The sequence below is a fragment of the Sceloporus occidentalis genome, unplaced genomic scaffold (assembly GCF_023333645.1).
Source record: "Sceloporus occidentalis isolate IW3139 unplaced genomic scaffold, rSceOcc1.0.p SCAF_22, whole genome shotgun sequence".
NCBI lineage: Eukaryota > Metazoa > Chordata > Lepidosauria > Squamata > Phrynosomatidae > Sceloporus > Sceloporus occidentalis.
In genome coordinates this window covers 2,636,006-2,660,042 of record NW_028317002.1, presented here as the reverse complement: position 1 = coordinate 2,660,042, position 24,037 = coordinate 2,636,006, and the positions used below count along the sequence as shown (strand labels likewise).

At 39.8% G+C, this 24,037-nt stretch overlaps 1 protein-coding gene across 7 annotated transcripts in view; it reads left to right on the top strand.

The window, feature by feature from the left end:
* Positions 1 to 701: 701 nt before the first annotated feature.
* Positions 702 to 24,037, top strand: part of LOC149300883 (RNA-binding protein Musashi homolog 2-like) — a 284,563-nt gene continuing 261,227 nt past the window's right edge. For 6 of the 7 annotated variants that reach the window (XM_089484527.1, XM_089484526.1, XM_089484524.1 and 3 more), the window contains exons 1-5: positions 702 to 763; positions 1,150 to 1,190; positions 1,480 to 1,561; positions 2,522 to 2,606; positions 6,179 to 6,220. In XM_089484527.1, the coding sequence (XP_089340653.1) occupies positions 702 to 763; positions 1,150 to 1,190; positions 1,480 to 1,561; positions 2,522 to 2,606; positions 6,179 to 6,220 (312 nt within the window). Of the gene's footprint in view, positions 764 to 1,149; positions 1,191 to 1,479; positions 1,562 to 2,521; positions 2,607 to 6,178; positions 6,221 to 24,037 lie in introns of those variants that run through there. The other variant, XM_089484529.1, reaches the window with a different exon arrangement.

The window sequence follows — 24,037 nt, the reverse complement described above, 5'->3', positions numbered from 1 at the left end:
GGTCAAACCCGGACAGCCCAGCACCTCGAACAGCTAGGGACAGGTTCCACGCCCCGTTCCATAGAAGCCACGGGTTCGAGCCCCAGCGCCGCCTGTCACCGCTCGCCTATTTTAAGCGACAAATTCCCGCGGGGGAGCCGATGAGGGGCTGCACGCAGGCACATTTCTAATCCCTCTGTGTCCAAACAGCGCAGCGCGTCACGGGGATTAATACGGCTATACGGCTGTTACTAACCAGAAGCTTCGGCAGGTGGAGGAGGAGCGGGGCCGGATTGGGCCATGACGTCACGGCTCGGAGAGGCTACGCCACCTTGTGGAAGCCCTCCCACGGTCTGTGGTAGTGCTATGTGAAGAGAGGGGGGGGAGAGAGAGGAGGGCCCGTCGGGGGGCGGGCGGAGGAGGAGGAGGCAGAGCAGTGCTGAGCTGATCCCACGTGTGACGAGCTTCTTCCCGGCTCAATAATATTCTCTTAGCGGCTCCTGGCTAAGCTGCTGCTGCCTCTCTCCCTGTGTGACTGAGAGAGATACTCAGCCCCCAGCAGTGCCAGTGCCTATGTGTGCGCCCGGGCTTTGCCTTTCCTCTCACACTTTACAGCTTTGGGTAGCTTTGCTTATTTTTTAAATTTTCTTTTATTCTTTTCATTTTTTAATTTTCCTCTCCCCTCTGCTTTTTTTTTTTAATAACTATTTTAAAAAGGGATTATGGAGGCAGATGGGAGCCAGGCCACCTCTGGGAGTCCGAATGATTCTCAGCATGACCCCGGGTAAGTTTACAGGGGAATGGGATGACACAGGGGGGCTTTCAGGTGACATGTGCCCCGACTGAGCCCACTTTGACAGACGGGCTCCCCCCTTCTCCTGCCAGAGGGCAAGTGCAGAAGGTGGGCAGAGAGTGTGCAGGGAAGGAGACACGAAAGGTTGCGTGCCGTTTCCCCTTCTTGCTTGTTAAGTGACACCTTTAGTGTGCTTGGGTCCCTGACACGAAGCGGCCTCCCCTCCCCTCTCCTCTCCTCTCCTCTCCCTCTCTATCTCTCTTTCCACTATCCCCCTCTCTCTCCCTCTCTCTCTCTGTAAGCTTTTGTAAGTTACACGTCAAAATGGCCGATCTGACATCTGTGCTCACTTGTGTTGTGTTTTCGTCCTCTTCTAGTAAAATGTTTATCGGCGGCCTGAGCTGGCAGACCTCTCCAGGTAAGGCAGCCCTCACCCCCCGGTTCCTTTACGGCTCTTTGTTGTATGGGTTAAGCTTCTCTCCTTTCCCCTCTCTCTCTCTCTCCCTCTTTCCATGCACAAGCTCTTTTTTTTCTTTGCCTCCCACTTCTCGCTCTCCTTATTTATTTATTTCTCCTTTCCGAGTCCTCTATTCGACCCCTATCGCTATTTGGGTCTCCGTGGGATGGATGGAGAAGGGGTGGGCTGGGTACCCTGTGACAGCTGATAGCATCCTATTGACATGCCTTTCCGTATTGCCTGTGCACAGATAGCCTCAGAGATTATTTTAGCAAATTTGGCGAAATCCGGGAGTGCATGGTGATGAGGGACCCCACCACTAAGCGATCCAGGTAACCCGACCTCTCCGCTTCTTTTTGTGTGTCTTGTAATGTGTGTAGGACTTTGATAAACTTCTCTGCTCTCCTACATATTTTCTTCCAGAAGGATGAAATCTTGCTCCATACCTTTACGCTGTCACACCCCCTGTCTCACAGCAAACTCCCCCCTGCTGTGCGCTCACCAATCTTGTGATATTTGCAAAGAACTAAACAATAATGCACAATTTGTCACGTCTCACATGCTGTGTGCTGATTATGTGGATGTATATATGTGTGTGTGTTTGTGTGTGTGTATATATATATATATATATATATATATATATTTAAAATTACACATAATCTGTAGGCTATATGTGAGATGTGACAAACTGTGTAGTGTATGTATGTATGTATGTATATATATATCACAGTGTGTATATACAGAGAGAGAGTTGTGTGCTTTTCCACACTGTCTACTGCCGAACTGAAATCACTGTTGTGGTGTGATTTTTTTTTAAATTTATTTATTTTTTTAAATATTTTTCCTTTTAAAATAAGAATTCTTTTTCTTACAGTGTGATTTCGGTGAACTTGTTTAGTTATACTATTTAAAAAAAAAAAAAAATTAATTGTTCCCGTACACAGTTGCGTATTTGCATTTTTCCATGTTATACGTGACATACATAGCTCTGTGCTTCCAATAATCAGAATTGCATGGAGGCATTTCGCAGACGTTTGAAGAAGTGTGATGTTATGAAGCTGTTTTCGTAGGACTGTTTTTTGGTTCTTTAAATACAGCGGTGTCTCTGTGTTCCGATGCCAGCCACTACTCTGGGGCTGCTTTGAGAACACAGGAGGCTGCACAGCATGTCACATCCTGATATGTGAATTTGACCTGTAAATATGTCCTTTTTTCTCTCTTTATTTTTCTGTTTACTCGTGCTCTGTGTCTAGCTCTCATTGTCACCTCTCTTGTTCTTTGTCTCATTTCAGAGGCTTCGGTTTCGTTACGTATGCAGATCCTGCAAGTGTAGATAAAGTGTTAGCTCAACCCCACCATGAATTAGATTCCAAGACGGTATGTTGTGCTTTTTTTTTCTTTTTTCTTCGTTTTTATCGGTTGATGTGCGCTCTTCTGCAGCGTCGTGTTTGTGTCAGCACAGTTTAAAGTGACAGTGTCATTTTCATTGTGTTGATCCTAAGCTGTTCAAGTTTTTGAACTTCACTCTGATGCCTAACTGGTAGGCTGTTTTTGCTGATAACAATAAAGCCAGAGCTTTAGCTAAATCATAAGATTGCTATGAAGGGCTATTAATAATTTATATTATGTGTTTTCTGTGACAATGGTATTAGAGTGAATGTGTGCAATCAGGATGTGTCAACTTCTTATGCAGCCAAGACCCTAAATAAATTCGACACTTCAGTAATTGTAGATTGATGTTTTAATTAGTGTAAGGCCAAGCAGCCCATAGATTAGTAGTTTTGTTTTCCCGTCCATTACATTTTAAACATTCTGTTTGGGATACATAATTTAGACATCAGTTTGCAGAAGCATTGCCTTTAATGAATAGTGAAGGTTTCTGGAAGATTTTACACATCTCACAAGAGTTTTGAGTGTTTGCTAAAAGTTAAAAGAAAAAAAAAAAGCCTTTTTGCGCTCTATTACCCAGTTTAATTATGCCTTAACAAAGCTTGCAGAAGGGACACTGACAAAAGATGCCCTTGTATTGCTCATCCCATGCCTAATGAGGAGGGAAAGGTGAGCTAATTACCCTGATTAGATAAAGGGTATTTCTTTACCAACCTTTAAATGTCAGGTTTTAACTGTACATCCAGACAGCCCTGAGCCAGTAAAGCTTGCCTAGTATCACGATCTCTGCAACTGTGTTGCTCTGTGCGCCACTTAAATGTTGTGAATACCTTGGATTGTTTCTTTTGTATCGATGAGTGCGTTTGAACACTTCTTCCTGCTTGTCTCTCTATGTATACATTAGAAGTATGCATGTATTCAAATTAGTGACTCAAACAGGGAAACATCCATGAAATTCCAAACGTGGCAGGGTTGATGACACCCCACTTTTTATGTTTTGCCACAATGCAATATGCACCTTTTTTATAACACTAGTTTAAATGTAACTAAATCATATTCTAACCCATTACACCTCCACCTATTAATTACACTTATTACATTTTAAATGGAACAGAATGTCTTTCTTTAATGGCTAAGCAAGTTAGTGATGCATTCTCCTGCAGAATATATATATGTGTGTGTATAAATATATATAATATAAATAAATGTAATAAATATGTGTGTGGGTATTAACAACAAAGCATGCTCCATCAAAATAATTTCTTATCTCTTTCCTGATGGAAAGCTTAATTTGGAGTAAGGGAAGGGTTCTTTTGCAAGGCTGATCACAAAAAGTCCTAGTGTTGTGTTTATGTGTAGGATAATTCGTCAGCTCGTTCTTGATGATTTTGATGTGGCTTTACCTAGCCTTTGACTCGTGTTTCAACATTCAGTGCAGGAGACAGCTCGGTTGGGTTTTGGCACGGAATCACCGCTCTTGTTTACGCTTGCGTTAAAAGCTTTGATTTTAGGTAATGGCCCACGTACCTCAGAAATAGTATCATAGCCCTTTTTTTTTTCTAGAGGATTTTGTAGATACAGTTAGTAGATTTTGTCTGACTAACTCGTTCATTTGTTGGTAGATGGTGCAAAAGGTGAGAGGCCTCCATGTAGCCGAGGTCCTTGCTAGTGGAAAGGATTTTACACCGGGGATCATTGTACGAACAAAATAAATTTAGTGATAAAACAAGGGCATCATTTAGGGGATTTATATATAATATATAATGATTGTCCATGGGTTTCCCAAATATTATGGTGTATATCCAATTTAATTATATTATATTATGTATTCTATTGCTGCCCCCTTTTAAATGAACAAGGCTGTGTCTGTAGGACGTGCAGCACAAGGTTTTGCCCTCCCTTCTAGGATTCAGATTTGGTTTCTCAGATTTGTCTCGTAGCAGAACAGAGCAGCAAAATGCTCGTGTTTTCGGCTTGCTGACTGGAAAATTCTCACCTGTTGCATTCGTTCTGTAGACATGCACCTCAGAAGGTGCTGGACTGTATTGGTAGACATTGTGATGATGATGATGATGTGAAATGCTTCTCAAGATGCTTCAACATTTTTCTATTGCTGCTGTCTTATTAAAACCAAGAGAGAGCAAATGAAGAAAGGTCAATGGCTCATTTTGTAAGATACAATGCACGCAGATGTTTGTAGATCTATTAACCCCTTGTGAAACAGCACCACAATCTTTCCTCGCTCTGAGTTTAAAGGCAGTGTCTAAATATCAAGCTTAATTATTCCTTTTTTTTTTTACATTAAATGTCTCAGTTTGTGCAAAACCCCGCAAAGTACATTTACTGATTGCTTTACGTAAAACCACTTTGCCACAAGCCACATATGTGTTTTAAGATCAAAGTTTTTGGTCGTCAGTTATAAAAAACTACCTTTTTAAAAGCCTTTTTTTCTGCCATAATGAATCTGTTTTGTATCTTTAGATTTATATTCACTTTTAAGCATAATTCTGATGCCATATTACGTTGAACCAGAGTACACATTATTGCTGTCTGCTTATAAATAACTGCCCTGGACAGTTAAGAGTCAGTACCATTTAGCCACTGTCATTCAGCTCTGATCCATTCATTAAAATAATGATACAAATAATCAATGGGAAATCATTTAAATCGGTTTCAGCGTGTTCAGCTGCATCAAATAAAGCACCAACATATATATCATAATTGGATACATGATTCTGATTTCCAAGAAAGCAGAAGGAAAATTATTTTGTAACAGATTTGTGTCTAGAGCCTCTTAGATCTGTATGTTTATCTCAAAAACATTTGAAGGCTTACACTTAGTATCTTGCCAGCCACAACATTTGCTTATTTCAAGTCCTCCGGGGGGAAATCCTCTTATTTATGACTACAGTGTAATAGCCTACATGTTGTTTTTTTTAGCAGTTGAAGGGATTTATGTATTGAAGCAGGTAATGGTGGCTGAGATGTGCATATTAAACAGTCACTTGGTGACACTATTCCCCACCACACTGCTGTGTACGAAGCCACCTTGTCACGTTGTGTTGTCTGGCTGGAGCGTATGGCTATGGTTGGATTTGCTGTCTAAAGCCTTCGAGGTAAAGGTTTCCATCCCGGATTGTTTGCTAACCCATCTGCAGTGTGGTACATTATGAAATCCATGCAAATAACTTTTAGTTTGTAGCTATGGGGCTCAAACATCTGTTCAACATGCTGAGGGAGAGAGAAGTACTTTGTTATACAGATATAGTTCAGTCTCTTGTGTACTCGGGAGTTCTGATTTTGCAATACATTGTAATAAAGGAAATCAATGTCATTTCTGTAAGGTACTGACAGACCATGTTGGCTTTGTGGTCTTCACCCTTATAATAGCGACCTTCCCCTGACTTTAACAGAGCTGTAGACTTTTATAGTGAGCACAGACGTGTTGTTGAGAAGTAATTGTAAAGAAAGCATGTCTTAAAAATGAGCCATTAATCTAAATGCTTAAATGTTAACACTACAAACCACTAACGGGTTAATTTTTTTTCCCTTCCCTGTAGATTGACCCTAAAGTTGCATTTCCCAGAAGAGCACAGCCTAAGGTAAGTAGGTGGATCAATAATAGGATTTTCAGCACACAGAGAGTCATTGTTACTGAGCAGTTCTTGTTTCAAACAGGGAATTGGAGATGAAAGCTTTTAAAGCTGAAGCGCATGGCGTCTTAAGGGTATCGGCATATGGCTGGGAAACTACAGGAGAGCTGTATTGTGAGGCCCTACTTTAACTGCTTGCTTGCTGGATCTACGTAGTTGAAAGCTATATCATTGTTCAGTGTGCCTGGTATACTACAGCTTACAGGTTTATTTACCACCCTACTAAGATGGATTGGCTGCTGGCTGGTTTTGGTGGCTGTGCAGGGAGGTCTGTTCACATTTTTGTATTACTATAGGTGATATTAGACACCTGAGAAGGCTCTTCTTGAGGTATTCATTATTAAAAGTGAGATATCACAGTGAATATGTAGAGATCAGGGAGTATAAAAGTTCTGTTAAAAATTAAATAAAGGAATTTGGATCTGCTTTTGGTTGTACGTAAAATCATTCTTGAACAAAGCAGTGTAATACTGGACAAAAGTAATGATTATGAACTTATCATCTTGCGGTCCGGGTTTATGCCACTGTAGGAACATAAATTAAATAACCATAACTGTTTGGGCATCCTACAACACGCTCACCGCTCCCCTAGAAATAAGGGTGTCGCATTTTAGGTGTTCTTAAAAGCAATATAATTGTTGCCCCATCATAATAAACACTGCATGTAGAGAACATTCTTAGAACAAGGGTCACCGCCATAATTAAGTGGGGACATTGTTGGATGTTCCTTCTTCTTGCAGCAATAGATTACATGGATATTATATAGTATCTATAATATAAATCTTAAATGTCTGGAAGCCCACTATACTTTGCGCATAGTAACCTAAAACCTCTCCTTTCCCAACTACAGGGTTTGCGGAATTGGAGACAGTATCATGTATGCATTTTACTGCAATCTCTGTTGACTTGGCTTTTATGGTTCTCAGATGTTGTGGCTTTATAATTTTATAAGGTTTTTGTAGTTTTGAAGTATGATGTTTGTATGTCTTACATTTTTTATGTTTCCTGTACATTAATACTAGTATAAGTGGTACCAAGAAGAGTTGCTGGCAAATGTCTTCTCAAATTTATGGTCTTATGGCAAATTATTTGTGAAGCAACACTAAATATAAGCAACATTTGGGCTATTCCTGGCTCACTCTCTGTGCATATTACTATTATTATTTATATAGTGCCATCATATTCTGCTATAGTATCATTTGAGGATAATCAAAATGACATTTGTGTTCACTAAAACTTGAGTTTACTCGTGAGTTGGTTCTCGTCGAGCATTCATTAAAGAGAATGAAACCACCCCACTCCTGAATGTGGATTCTAACTCCTCAGAGCCTGTCGGCAGCTCAGATCGGTCAAGTTAAACATATTGGGAGTCGCTGAGTTCAGCTGAGCTTGGTAGGACAAGCATATAAGTTTGTCAAGTTCCATAAGACCTAATACGAACCTTTTTTGTTACTCTGCCCTATTGTTTGTTTCATATTCCCCTTAAACTACATAAAGTGCATCTCAATGAGCAGCTCCTAAAATCAATTTTTCAATAGTGTCTGCTTTGGGTTTTTGTTTTTTTTTATAATGTAACGTGGGCTTGTATTTTTTAACTCGATTCTTTCCCCCTTTTAAAGCTAAAATATATAAAATTATTTAAAGGGAAAAAAACCCCAAAAAACTTGAGGTAATTGACTTTCTGTATAAGTACCGTATATTTTTGTAAATGATCCTGTTGTATAACTTCTCATTAAATGTATTTACTGTGCTTTCTGTAGTCAGTGCCTTTTTTGTTTTTTCACGAATGTAATTTGTCTTAGAAAAATGTGGTTCAAGTTTTCCAGACTACTTTATCACCGCAGTGCTAAGGCTTTATTAAAAACAAAAAAACTACATAACTAATTACCCAATTGGCATAAACTGATTTAGTCCTCCGTATCGCCCTATGGAATAGTAGGTGGCGGCTTTCTAATGATTTTATGTGGTTGGAGTGTGTACTATAATTGGAAAAAAAAGCTTTCTAATATACAGGAGGAATGCGTAGCCACTAGCCAGGCCATTTAATTTGAGTTTATTGATATAGGTCCAGCAGATTCTGAAGCACTGCTATAATAGGGGGTAATGAAACTATTTAACTATCGTTAACTATAGTTTTATCTATTTAATGGGTTCAGGTTGTGTTCCTGATTAAATTATCTAAGTATTTTTGCTGTAAAATTTGACTGTGACACCTGGTCTATGATTAAGTGGGCGTATTTGGCGTCAAAACATGTTAAGCCGTCGATGTTCCTGGCGCCCTATTTCACTCTTTGTATGATGAATCGGTAAACGTAAACATTTTGGTGTATCCGTCGGGGTTTGCTTTATGAGGGTTGGAAGAGTGCCGCCATTTCCCTCACCGTCTGGATATGTGTCCAGTTGGAGCTCCTGTTTGAAGAAGCATCCCAGCCACCTGTGATCTACGAAGGGTTAAGACCACTGCCTGCCACACAGCGGCCGCTTCTGTTCTTCTGTTTTAGACCCCTGCATAAGTCAGGCGGAATAAGTCAGTCTTTCCTCTCTTACCTCCAGCAATATTAATTAGAGAGGAGAAAAAATCCTGGTTATTTGTGTGCCGGCCAGGCAGCTTGTGTTTTAGCTGCAGGATTATGTTGTCGGATTAGTGTTGCATTTTTTTATTCCTTAAAGTTGCAGGTTTGCTCTTTGAAGGAGATAATAGGTATACAGATTTATGTAGAGCCAGGTGACCTATGTATGTTATCAGTTGGTAAGAAATAATGAGAAATTGGGTTTGTCATTAAAATAGATAAGTGTAATATATATACATATAATTAGTGCATGATTATTGTTCTCTTTTTCAATACATACCATATGACGCCCCACAGAAATATAAGGGGTTTAAATTGTATTCATGGCTTTTTGCTAAGGGTGGAAAGGTTAACATGTATTACTTCCTTTACTGACATGGAATGTCATTCTGCACACCTTTTCTTTACTGTGTCTGTTCTTCGTATCAGACGCTCCATGGAAAGTGAATATTTAAGGTTTGCTTTCTCTGCTAAATGGGTGTGTGATAAGAAGTTTAATTTTGCTCCTGTCTAGCCATTAAGTAATTATTCCTCGGAGCAGAGAATATGATTATCTTGTAAATTCTGTATCATGACGTGAATATAAATCTTCATATAGCTTTATTATGACCTATTGACATCCATGTCTTGGAGCTGTAAGGAATTAGGTCAGGTCACAAGTGCATTTTTAATGGTGATTTACTTAAAGGCAAAGTAATTTTTGGGTAATTTATAATAGAAATGATCTATGATGATGGTAAGCCCCTCATTCTTGCACTAGCATGTTAGACTTTGTAGCACGTGGGTGTGTGCGGATGGCAGGGTGGAGCACTGTTGGCTTCTGCCCGTTTGGTCGCTGTTCTCCAGTTTTGTGTGTGGGATGATGTTTATCATTGTGTTGTGCTGGAGTAACCTCTTGGTTGATCACGCGGTTGATGCTTTGCGGGTTATGTATTAACACGGAGCGGTCGCGACGCAGTATGTCGCTGTAAAATATGATTACTAGACTTCAGAGCTCCGCTGCATCAAAGTAGAAAAGTAATTGTAATTTTTAGGTGTCTTTCTCTCGCTAGGATTAACTAGTGCATGAATTTGTATAACTAGTGTGTAAAAACCCACTCAGACAAATTTAGACATGCCTTAGAGACGCGGAAATTAAATCAGTGGGAATTATAAATAGAACAAGCTTGTATATGCTGCCCCCTTTTGTGTTTTTCCTCCAGAGCCCCGATTCCTAAATTTGTGTGACTGCAATATTTTTGGGCGATAATTCTTTGGGTGTTCACCTCTAAACTATACAATTTACAGCAAAGCTATCCATGTTTTATTTCTTTCAAAAACTGGTACTTTTTCTTCTTTTGGGAAGTAATTATTTGTTTTAAGAAACTGTATCTTAAAATAGCATTGTTTTTCATACACCTCCTCTGTTGTATTTGAACTGTGAATAGATTATAATGAGATTATTGTATAAACTACTTAATCTTCTGTGATTTAATCTTCAGGTTTCCATTTCTGGTTTTGCCAAATCCACTGAGAATACAGGGAGAGTAGTTTGGTAAACAACGGCTCGTAGCTTTTAGCTTTCTTATAAGTGTTTTCTAAAACCATCCGTACATTAGAAGAGCGCAGTAATGTACGTCTGCATTCTGTCTTCTCCACGTTGCTTAAAGCGCATCGTTCCCGGCGGGTTTGCTTTGATACATTCTGCAACTAGCAGAACACAAACCTGAGGAGTAAATGTATAAGAAAGATAAGACTGCACCGGTTTAATTATTAAATAGCATGTAGAAAATACATTGCTGGATCTTGCCTGTGCATGAGCCTTCTTGGCTGTAATACATGTTCCTCGTAGGAGGTTTCATCACTCTATTCCCTTTCTTTTGACTAGAGCCCTACTCTACATCTTGGTTCATATCGAAAACATTTTAAAAATGTTTTGACAGCTGTGGTTTTTTGTTGCTTTTGTCCATTTATTATTGAAGGGCAACTTGCTGTAGGCCTGGCCCTTTTAGCATCCAAGTAGTATTGTTATTAAGAAGGACACCCAACAGCCTCCACTCTTTAGACTCTAGTTTACTGAGCTACTTAAAAGAAGTTGGATGGATGGATTCCCCAGTCATAGAAGTAAGGAAGCATTCTGTTGGAATATGACCTAAAGGAATCTCGCAGCACTCTGTCCTATGGAACTAATACAGCTCTTCAACTATCGTGTTATAAAATAAAACCGGGATGCACACATCCAGAAGAAAACTACACGCGTGGTATATTTTATGCTCTTTTACTGCTGGGACACGTAAAACTTCGTAACACTGTAAATGTATTATAGTGAGTAAACTTATAGGTCCCCTTAGACACATTAATGATTAAAATGCGTGTGCGCACATACATAGTGTTCTTGGGATATTTATAATGTTCTAGGGCTTTGAAAGCAGTCCAGCTTCTTACATTTACAAGGAAGATCTGCCACAGGTCTACGTTGCCTATGGGAAGCTTCCGCTCCCTTTTCAGGGGAGAATTGCTGCCTTGTGTACTAGCTGGACATTGTTCAAACTGGGATGAGGTTTCAAAGCTACCATTATTGTGTGTTCACTTCAGAATTAAATTCCGAATGTCCTTGTTTGTTAAAACATATTTTGGAGCGACATCTGTGAAACAGCGGTAAATAAGACCCAAAAATACTTGTTTGGAGCTGCAGCTAAGAGACGTGTCTATTAAAAAGTTTGCACGCAGAAGGGCTTAACTCTTTGTGGTATGTCTTAACTCTGATTTAATCGCTTTATTCTCTGATGGAGAAATTAGACGTTGTGCATTATGAGATTTTCCTGAGCTGACAGAGCTAAATTATTAATTTTTGGTTCATAACCTCCTTGTAGAGTACCAAATACGTGTATTAATGGTATAATATATGGCATGTGATTGAGGAAATACATGGAGTAGCACAAGGCGCGATTAACTGCTGTTGAAGACTAAAATTAGTTCTGTCTCAATATTCCCTAATATATCTCATAAATAAAAAACCTGTTTTGACCCGTTTTTAATTAGCTGCTAAAGCCTGTGGAATTAAGGGTTTTTGGATTCGGCAGTTCATTTATCCCAGCTGAGCAGTAAATTCTCGGTGTTTTAAACTGAAGTACAGTTGCATTTTATTAACTGAATAGATCTGGGCCTATAGAGATTGATGACGCTCAATTAACCCGTTTGCATCAAGCAGATTCCCTCATGTTTAAATGCATAAGCATCGGTGCGGTTTTTATTTATGATTAGGACTGAATTGCGCTGACTGTATTTTGTAATGGCGAGCTTGTTAAACAATACAGACTTTATAAGCCCGAAATCACCGGATGAACTTTATAAATGCAGTGCCATAATTTGGAAACTTTTTGGATACGTTCCGGGCATATTAAGTTCTAAGTCTAAGTTTGTTTCTGTTTTGCGTGCCAAAATGCAGTTACCAAAGTTTATGCCAATTGCAGTAATTACATAGAATATATGCCGATTTAAAGTGCAATAATATTATAGGAAAAATACTCCCTAATAAACAAGAATTGGTTAACCTTAAAGTGTTGGATTTCTGTCACATAGTTGCAATGCTGAAATAGCAAGTAGGAAATTATTATTGTCATACAAAGGTATATTTTGGATTTTCCGCCGGTTATATAACAGGTGCATTTTACAGTTACTTCAGGCCCTGCTTACGCAACGTTTTACAGGCCATGATATTGAATAAATGGAATGGTTTGTTTATTTCTAACTTTCTTTACTAGCAGTAGAAAAAGCAGCAGTAATATTAGCCTTGTGGTGTTCTGGCCGGTAGTCGTAGTCTTTGGTAATAGTACATATACACAGGGATGGAAAATTCCACCAGGCTACATGCCCTTAGGAAGTTTGAAAGTATTGCGTTAATAGTGTGCCTTGCTGATACCTTTCTTTCCATGTAACTGAATGGTGAAAACATTTCTTGTTTTGGGTACCATTGGCTTCTGCCCACTTCCTGGCAGGCAGCTCTTCCAGATCCTGCCTGCCAGGAAGTGAGATGTCGTAAGAATGAGCGCAGACACTGGGTACGCTCGCCTGCTTCTGCCGTTTGCCCACCTACCTTCAGAGTTGGGGATCGGCTGGCATCCTGAAAGGAGCAGATCCAAGTGACTGCAGACGGTTCATCTTGTGTTATCACATCGGCAACCTTTCTTTCTATCTTTTTTACATTTTTTTTTTTATTGTCTAGATCACTAACAATATTCATATAAGAAATCAATTGAAAACAGGCGTTCGTTATATATCTTCCAGACCAGGATATACTTTATATTCCTTCCAGATGCATGCAGGGGAGTCTTATTAATATTCTCTCCTACAAGGATTTGTGCACTTTTGACTTCTTGTCATTGCGGTGGTATATTGAATATTATCTGGTGGTTACATAGCACTGATACTAATGTGTACTCTAATGCTTAATGATGTTAAGCTGGGATACCTTTTACGGGTGGTCCATTTTTTTTTCTTCTTTAACACCCAACATGCTCTGTGCACTTTACTCATCTTATGTTGTATTGAGGTCTAGCTGATATTTTGGTATCTGGTTAATTGTACAGGAGGTTCATGAAATTGCATATTGCCCTCCCATGTTAGATGGGTGTCTGTGGGATCACATTGCTTCCATTCGAGTATTATTTCATGCTAGCTTATCGGACTTCCTTCCAGGGTGGCATGCAGCACGCTCTATAGCCACTAGGGAGTTAAGATATGGAGTATGTACTCAAGTCACTTGGTTAAGTAGCTGTTCTTTTGCTTGTTTCTAGGGCTGAGAGATTTGTTCAGTGTTTGGTGTTTATTGTATTGGCGATGAATACTTTGTTATTGTTTGTGTTTTTATTAAATTTTTCAATCCATTCGTAGAGGTTCTTCTATTAGAAATTGAGTCATGGTGGATGTTTTTTCCACACTCAGTCTTCCATTACCCTGCATGGTCACAAGTGCCAGCGTCAGGGCAAACGGATACAGCTGCAGTAGTATTTTTGCTTGCAGTGTGTTTTCAGAGTGTTTGTATGTTTGATAATGACTGTAAGAGTAAACTGGATTTATATCTATATATAAATATTCATTATTACTTCTGGGGTCAGTCCTTGTTTTACTGAAGTGTGAGCAGAGAGGAAATCAGGCCAGCGCTGGAGCCAGTGGTGACCCATCCATGCTGTTGATCTGCGTCATACAGAAATATATTACAGCGCACGGGGACATATTTTTCTCATGATAAAGCTGATCTGATGTTCTTAACTCCTACATTTTTTTCTGAATGTTTGTGTATATAATCAATTTCTTAGGATTTGCATTATTTTACCTCCCCCTGTTAAGCTGATCACTGGTTCTGGTGGCCTTTGCCAGTGTTGTAGGGAGAGGAATTCGGGACAGGAATATCATCTTTTAAAAAAAATATTAAAATGCTGTGCATGAGATGGTTCTCTGATAGAGATAAGCTGTGGCACGAGGTAACATGACTATTCCCGTCGAGGAGGAGGGCAGCGCTGATCTCCTTAATGGTATTCCGTGGGGTGCAGTGGGTCCAACATAGAGGCAGAGCTTTTAAATTATGTGTGTTTTTTACATGCTGAGAAAGTAGAATTGCTGCCCTCGGTGTGCTGAAGAACATTGCATTTCGAATGTCTTTGTCTAATTGTTACATGCAGATAAATAAACATGCTTTGTTGGCATTGTATAATTGGATAGATGTGGTGTGTTTCCAATGTATTATTTTTGTTTCTGTGTAAAATGATATTCACATATACGTGGTTGAAATGTTTGCTATCCATGTAAGCGCACACACTGTTTAGTGATATGTATGCCTTATTTATTTTTTTTTAGTGGTAATCTCTTTTTCCTTTCATATCCCCCTCCCTTTTAGATTTGCTAGAGAGAAGCAAAACCCCATGACGATGCAAATTGGTTAGTGAGCGGTAAATGGCAGGTTTACAAGAGCAGAGAATTCCTTCCCTATTTTCAGATGACCTTCGCAGGCTTGTCGGCTGCGTCATACAGAGCATCATGTGTAGCCTCCTATGGATGAGTGAAAGCAGAGATAATGTGCCAGTGAGGTGTAAGACAATCACATGCCACTGGCTTTAGCGACTGGGGATTGACAAACCATGCTATATATTGGATCTACCCTAAGGATTTTTTTTTTACTTGAATTGTAAATTTTTTTTAAACTCCAAAAGCCCATTACTACATTATATTTGCATCATTCGGAGCCTCAGCATCCTCAAGCTGTGTAGAGACTTAAGCAGGGACTGGGTTAAGAAATGTTGAAATGTGATCAGTTAGCGAATGACCATGGAAAGAAGCGAAGGTTATTTGCTTTCGCACTCAGTCTGACAGTTCACTGTCGCCTACGTTAATTGGGGACACTGACAGTTTCTGGACATTTTCCCCAGTCGGTACAGCTGCATGTAGGCAGAATAACTGGCTTCCTATGGGTAAGCGCTGCTGTTAGCCAGTACCCCGCTGGAACCTAACCGGGTTTTGTCTCTAGTAACTTCAGCCTAGAGGTGAACTTCAACATTGTAGCACAGGCCATCAAAGTTACTTCTCTAGTAAATCATACTGTAACCCCTGGCCTCATTTCTGTGTTCTGGTGTGTGTGTGTGTGTGTGTATGTATATGTGTGTATATGTCTAGCGCCAATTAAGCATTCAGTTTTTGAAAGGTATGAACAGAGAATCCTGCTGCTGGAACAGGCAACGCAGTTTCTAGAAACAGGGACAAGGTTTCTTGGAACAATGAATAAAGCTTCCAGTGTTGTTGTTATGAAGCCCCACTCTTCCTCGTCGGTAAAACCGCTCACATCTGGGTTGCCGTCACCCGGCTTGCATTTGCAGTGATCAGTAGCAGAGCACGGGGCGAGCTCCGTCATACACTCTTTTATGAGAGGATCTGATTACTACAGTGGCCAGGTTCCCTAGGAATAGAAGGCAAACTCAAGAGTACACATGTGGGAGGAGGGAAACGTCTCATATTCATTAGGTACTTTCTGTTTACACTTTTCTCAGTGAAGAAGCTCACTGTGTAGCTTAAAAAAATGTTTTCCCTTACTGGAAACTCTTTCTATGAAGTCATGGTAGGAAAGCAGAGCTTGGACGCTGCAAACAGCTGATCATAGGGACTTGCATACACATTGTGTGAAGCCGCTCTCGTCAGGTGTCCCAATATGACTGGCATTCAATTAATTGCTTTTGCGGCTTGGCTTCATTTGTTGTTTAACCCTTTAGCTCCCAGAAGCCAAGACACATTGAATCCCAGCTCTGTGAAGGTAAACAGGCGTGCAATTTGGTGTTTCCTATGCGTTGGTCTTTAAAGCAGCATGCAGTCTTATACTTGCGTATTGCAAAGGCCAGCGTTCCCGGCGGTTCCCTGAAACACTGGAATGTAATGCGTTCTTACCCCCCAAGTTCATGGACTAAGTCTCTGCTGTTGCTTCCACAGATTGATTGCTTTTCCGGTCATTGCACGCTTGGCGTGCTTGATTCAGCTTTCATTTCAGCTGTTGGGAGTGGGAGCTGTGACGTCCTTGGGTATCCGGCTTGGATGGAGACCGGAATTAACACTTTTTGTGCTGGAATTAAACAAAACTCCTGCTGTCGGATTAGGCTACAACTGTGGGATATGTACAGGGAAGAGGTTAACACTGAGAGGCTTTCAGGGATTTTGTTTCATCCCCTGAGCTCTTCTACAATCTGTTAACCCATTGGATTGAGAAGAGGCTGCAGTGCATTTAAAAGCACAGCCACTGACGTACGATATGTATGCAAATCTAAACCGATGTCTTTCCTGGGAACTGATTCCGTGAACACGGCTTTAGGATGTTTTTGCACTATAATACAGTAAATACCTGCAGTTACATATATATATATATATATATATATATATATATATATATATCACACGTGTGTGCGTGCGTATATATATATATAATCAGGTTGCGAACAGAAATCCCCTGCAGATCTCACATTGTGTGTGTAGGAAGCATTACAAGACAAATTGACAGAGTGCACTATGATATTTAAAGGTCACCTCTATTGTTTCTTCTGTTATAGGCTGCATTGCCACTTGCCACGTTTTTATGTGCATTCAATTATATTTTATAGACTGAGTTTGTAGATCCTGTTACTGTCAGTATCCCTTTGCTTTTCTATGTTATAATGGCCGAGGCTTATTCTATGTCTTTTTAAGTATTTGTAACCTCTTCCTTTGTGCTGGAAATGCGTATGCTGAGGACCGATGCTGTTTTAATGTCGGGAGTATTTTTCAGCCTTTGTGGGACAAATTTGATCCATTTTGTTTGTTTGTTTGTGGCGCCTATTGGTTACCTCCTAGAAAACATCTGCATTTTTCATCTTTTCATCGGATGCGATTTTGTGGTCTGGCTCAACATAGATGTAGGAAACAAGTAAAAAAGGGAGGAGATCAACTGTATTCACTCGTATTCAAAGAATTCAATATATTTTTGAAAGTATGCCAGTTACATTGAATAATTAATACATATACAAGCTTAATATTACTTTCTGTGGCGTTAGCAGCTTCTTTTCACCAGTCCCCAGCATCGTTGTCGTCTTCTCCATATGCAACGAAAGCCGTTCTGTGAGTGATTAAATACTTTTTTCGTATTTATCTATTTAAAAAATGGCATTCTGCTGTATGAAGTATACAGGATACAAAAAACATTGCAAAGCTGAACTAAATCCCAGGCTGCATGGCGCAGGATTTTACTGTTGGCTCTTTTAGTGCTTATTTATTTTCATTTCAGTAGATGCAGACCCTTAAAAAGAGCTCTTTAATGTTAAAATTGTCCAATCTCCATCCCATGACTTTGTCTACTGTAAACAAAATGAGGATTGTCAATATTTTTAGAATATGACTAATATTCTTGTGCTTAGATTCATTGATACCTTGTACGGCTCTTTAGTGACACCAAACTTCAGTTGGCTTTCTGGAAGGGGGGCATTTTTGGGCTATATGAAAATGAGTCCTTTCTCAAATTTAATATTTTACTTTGCACTTTTTATGTTCCTAAATATTTGAACACCTTATACTTGTAGGTGGGAAAAACAAATCAACATGAACATTGTACTGTGCTAAATTATACATATCCCATTGCATAGGGTAAAATCTGTACACTCAAACACAGTACACTCATTGGTGCATGCTGATGTGTAACTTTTTTATTGAGGTATGGCTGCCATTGCCATCTTATTTAATTCCCCCCCCCCCCCCCGTATTAATTTTGTGTACAGAGATGTAAAAAGTTAAGTGAAGTCTGAATGAAGATAGGGTCCATAGTAGGGGCAGAACAATATCCTTAATGATTTATTTAGGGATTGATTTTATACATGTGTATGTATATATGTGGGTTTATATATATATATATTATTTATTATAAGCCGTCATCACTGTAGTGTGTATCCAGCTTGTGTCAGAGTGGCTCGTCCTCCGAATGTACAGCCAGCAACTAGAATAAATATAGTTGTGTTGACTTTCTTTTCTAAACTCTGCCAAGATCAGAAAATTGCTCTGTGAGTGTGTTCTCTCCTGTTTGTCTTTACGTTCTACTTGTTTGCCTTAATTTAAATCGTCTGTCAAAGGAAGTTCCCAAAGGTCCAAATCCTGACCAAGTTTTAGCTTTTCTCTGATTAACAAAAGTATGTATGGTTGGGCAGTGTGCAGTTTATTCTCTGGAAACCTGGTATTGCCAATTTTGTAGATTTGTACGAATTTCTGAAAATCAGGATGCCCCCCTAACAAAACAAAACAAATAAAAATAATGCAAAGAGCCCCAAATTTTTGTTTGGATTTTGCTGGTTCTTTCACTCTTTTATTCACTCTCTCTGAATGTCTCCATACTTTCGCTGGCGACCGCTTCCATGTGCCTGTCGCCTGTCTCCTTGCCATACAGCTTAGCTTCTTTTATCGCATCTTCTTGTTCTGTCTTCTTTCTTTGTCTGCTGTTCCATGTGTCTTCTTTCTTTGTCCTCTGCTCCTTGTGCATTCCTTCTTCGTCTGTTTCTGCACCTCTCGGCAGCGGTTCTCTGGGAAGGTAGGGAGACATTCAGAGAGCATCCGAAAAGAGCAAGAGAGAGTAAATTAGGGTGAGTGACAATTTAATTTGGACAATAATCGGAGGGGGGGATTTTACAACAAAACAGGGCATCAAATTAGATTTGTTGTCCAAAACTTTTTTGATCCATTTGCAGAAGTGTACCGTAAACTATATACCGTACGTATCTTTTACAGATGGAGCAAGTCGGTATAAGAAAACAAGCTACTGTGTTTTATTAAAGGTCTGAGTTACTGAATAGCTACCAAATTCCTACCGAGAGTTGGGCTTAGGACTAGACACAAACTTCATTTTTTTTTATTAAGAGGCTGCAATCTATCAACACATTTGATTAGTTGGCTAGTTTTTGCAAATTTAAGGAGTTTTTGTGTCCTTGCACTAGCCCCCCCCCCCCAACCTTCGCCTTGCAATTTATTGAAGATTTTTTCTAATCTCCTTAAGCCACCCGTTCTTGCTAGGACTCCCATGGTCGATTCTCACACGTGTTTTCTTTTTTTTAATATCGCTCTCTTTAAACCCCTTGGGCTTTGTGCCTGCTCAGGAAGAGAAATGAAAGGGAGGGATGGAGGCAGTGGCCACAGTTTACAAGAAGAAACTTTACAAAGAAAGAGGCCCCCAGAAGGATCCTCTATGATAATAATAAAAAAAACTTTCCCACAGAATCCTGCGCTGTGCTAACAATGGGAATGGTTTCAAGCTGATGCAGAGGAGTAAAGTTCAGGAGAAACTACTGTAGCAAACACTGATGTTGAGTGACATTAATGAGGTTTCCACACAGGTGGAATGGGGAAAGAAGGGGTTAGTTACTGATGCAGGGCTGCCATGATTACATACAGTTCTTGATCTATGTATGGGTGGCGCTGATGAATTTGCAGAATTTTCTTTTCTCTGATGACCACACAGGACCACAGTGTTCAATGCTGCTGTGGAGATGCGAGTGCTTAAGGGGTTTTGCTTTTCTTCGACTTTTCTTTCTGTGAATAATTTAAAGACTGTAACATAATGGGCGATGGGCTGACAAAAAAACCTTCCAAGACCAAACATAAAGATGCTGTTCCAGCTACTCTGCTGAATACAACGCTTTTTTGTAGTGAAATCTTGCATGATTTGCCCAGAAGTGTAAAGGTTTGAACACCCAACTCTCCCATTTTGTGTTCTACTGGCCAGATTCATTTTTGGCTGTAGTGAGATCACACAAGGAGGAAAGGTTGAAAGGCTTTGATGTCTTAACACTTTTTAAAGGTGTTTCAGGTTTACATCCTATGGAGCTGAGATGGACAAGAGCAAGTGTGAAGCAGTCTAGATTTGTACATTTAGTATTTAACACACAGGAACAAATATGTGAAATATGACTTGACTGTAAATTCACTGTAGCTGGAGTTGGCCTGGCTCTGTCCTCAAAGGGTCCTTAAATAAATACTAGTTCTAGAGGTATGAGGGACTGTGCTCTAAACTTTTTTTTTTTTTTAATGATGTTTAAAGTCCAAATCTAAGTAAATCATATCTGGCTGTAGGAACGCTGTATCACCTCCTAAGTTTGCCTTCATCTTCATTGTTGAAAAATGTTTCAATGTTGTAGAGATGTTGAGCTGCCAGAGAAAACACCACTTGTACAGATAATGGCAAATTAGTGTGTGCAGGCTGTCATCTTTAATTGTGCGGCAGGGGCAGGAAAAAACCCTCTGTAATAATCTTTGTTTATTTTCTAGCATTGAAAAAGACAGGTTTCCTGCAGCAGTGTGATCACATGTGTAGCAGTGAGAACAGATAAACACCTGAACTCATGCCCCCATCCCTTGTGGGTTAGTGCCAGAACTGTACACCGCTGACACTGCGATCAATCTTGGCTTGCTGTTCTCTATGGGATCTCTCTGCTATTCCCCGTCCTGGAAACCAAGGCCTCGTGTTCCCTCAGCTTCTGAGGTTCTCTTGCATCATAGCTCTGGGTTAAAAAAATAAATAAAAGTTATTTTCTAAAGCACAATAAAAGCAGCTTAGTCCAAAAGCAGAGAGAACGATCATCAGACCAGATTCGGGTCTTTTTGTATATAGTAGCATGCAATGTGTGTTTGTTACATTTTCAGTAGGGGATTTTGGGAAGTCACACTGTCAATGACAATATATTAATAATTATGTGACCAGGATGGTCTGGATCCCTTATTCTGTCTGTGACATACGGCCCTCTAGTAAGTAGTACAGCAACATAATTGTGTGTGAGATGCAGTATCTCACTGCTAAGTTCTAAACACTTCAAGTTTTCTTGTGATTGTTGCATACTCGCTGTGGTAAGATATTTCTTTAGTACTTTGATAATAAAAGCATCCAGAAGTAATCCTGTAATCTGTTACGGTTGAAAGTGCCCGATCGCGCAGTTGCAAAGGCGCGATCGGGCATTCCCTTCCGGGTTACGTCACTGCTGACGTAACCCGGAAGGTCATCGGAGGACAGGATATCCCTTGCGGGGATATCCTGCCCTCCGATGAGGCACAGAGACACTGCGATCTCTATGCAGATGAATTCATTTAAAAAATAATATTAAATAAATCATTAAAATAATAATATATATAATACAAAAAAAATTATAATGTGAGCTGTGATGTCATTGTGACATCACTGGCATGTTCAGGAGGTCCCTAGGAGGACCTCTAACCATTTCTGTGTAAAAATAATATATAAAAAATAAAAAAAAATTATTAAAAAACCTTACTTCCCATTGCCCTAGCATAACATCTAGCCAGTATAACCCTTCTGCCCCCGTTCACAACCCCCAAACCCGTTAAGCCATAGGCATAAAAATTATACAAAATTGTACACCTTATAGTATGCTCCCTGGTGCTGGGAAAGTCTGGAAAATCTATATAAGTTAGGTATTTCTGAAATCAGGACACCTGAATTGATAAACTTGGAGGGGATTTTCCATCACTTTACCTAATTTTGTGAGGATTCAGAGGGAAAATGTAAAAAAAAAATAGTTTAATTTTCTAAAATTTGCTAGTTTTTACTAAATTTCTCATTCTAAATTTTCATCTAATCATCCAACTATGGTATCAAACGAAAGCTCTATCTCTCCTTGAAAAAACAATATATAGTTTATATGGGTACACTATTCACAGGAAAAGAGAATCATCGCTAAACCGACATACCCCAAAAATGGCAAAATTGCTCTGGGCTTTGAGGTACCAAAAACCCCTGGGATGGAAGGGGTTAATAAAGTCTACGAAGGCTGTGCTGTGCCAAGCCTCCATAGCGTAAATAGGCCAGTCGGGGAGAGCAAAGATTACCCATATTAGCACCCATTTTGCAGTGGGACACCGGAGGGGGTGATTGATCTGCTTCACTGTTTTGTACCAGGGGTCTAAGCCAGAATACGTCCCAGCCCATCACATTTATCCGTAACATGTCTGCTTGCTACCCATGCTGAAAGGAAAAAAGTGATATTATCCTTTCTAAAACCTGAACCATCCTGAAATGACATAATGTAAGGTAAATGTTAAGTAGTCTGTTCGTTCTGCTCAACTGCCACGCTTGCCATGGTAGTAGTAATAGTAATAATAGATAGTTTCCAGGAAAGCCTTTTGTACCTAGACGAGGGGTAGACAACCAGCAACTCCCCAGCTTAACGATGCATGTTGTAAGCTGACTGAGCCCAATGGGAGTTCTAGTCCACAACAGTCCTCTGGTCGCTAGCTAGTAGAGTTTTGTCCTCGTATTGCTGATGCCCCAGTGGTGGTTGTAGAACTACGAAGACAATTCCTGCCAGGGCGACTTATTAAGAGTTGGTGTGAATGAGTAAGAAGATCCTGGAGTTCTGGTAGAAGTTTTTCCTTTTGCTTTTCTAGCGTTTGTCCTTGGCCCTGCTTTTTATGCAGCAGATGCAGCGGTGTGCTGGTAAATCAATGTCTCTTGTTTTGTTTGCTTTTAACTAAGCAGTTCTGACAACTGAAATAATTTAATAGCTCTGTTAGATGTTTAATTAAAACCCTGTATGAACATGCAATGCACAGAGTTGAGATTTTTTTTTCTGTTGATCTTTTGTCCTGAAAGATTTAAGATTCTAAATGGTTTTTTCTTTTCTTTTTCTTTTCCCCCCCAGAATTTGTCGATAAGTTAGAAATGTTTTCCCAAGGCAAAGCATTGCATTAGTTCCATGGCGACCCATAAGTGCTTGTAAATGGAGTGTGCTACAAGTGTGTAACTATAAATATACTCCTTTTTTAGGGTGATTGGCATTGATTTGAATTAAACAGCTGTCTCTTTGTAAAGTGCATCTGCTTTGTCACTGTTAGTGCTAGACGGCCACCCAGCTGAAGAGTTGGCTAGTAGCAGACATGCTGCTTTGTGTAAAGTTACTGTGATCGTTTCCTTTGGCACCGCAGTGTGCGCGCATGTCGTAATTACACCTCACTGCATGCCTGTTCTCATTTCCAACACAAGATTAATAGTCAACATTGTGTTACTCCGGCTAGTTGGCAGAAATGAAATAATGTATACATCAATATATATTCAATAGTGGATTGGGCTCATTGATTTATCCGAGATAAAGCCTCCTGTAACACAGCCATCATTGAAGGTACTCTGGCCTCGGGCCTAAAGCAGAAGAGTCATGTTAACCTGGACAGACTGCTTTGGCAGAAGTACTGCAAGTGGAAAGCTGCAGCACAGAGGTCATAGACTGAGTACTTTGTAGTCTTACGGTGCCATAACCCTGCATAATGTTTAAAATGCACAGGCAGAGGCGAGAAGCATTTGTGGGTTACTGCTGGCTGTCAATATCCTCTCTATAACTACGTCCGAGATATTCCCTCAATGCCTATACAGCTGCTCTGCATCGCTTAAGCTTCACCGGGATGATGAAACAATAATCAAGAACTTCTTTAGTAAATGTATTGCTTTTCAGGATTCCAGATCGCAGAATCATGGAGAGAGAGTACGTTGGTTATCTTTTGTTGGCTAATCTAAACCATTTCCCCACTCTTATTTAATAAATTAGCTTTTCGCATTATATCTTAAAATCTAATGAAACACGACTGAAATTTTGACACAATCGTTAAAAGAAAACTGCAGGGAAGGTGTTCGGCGTGTGCTTTCATTTTCTTTCACCTCCTATATACCTTG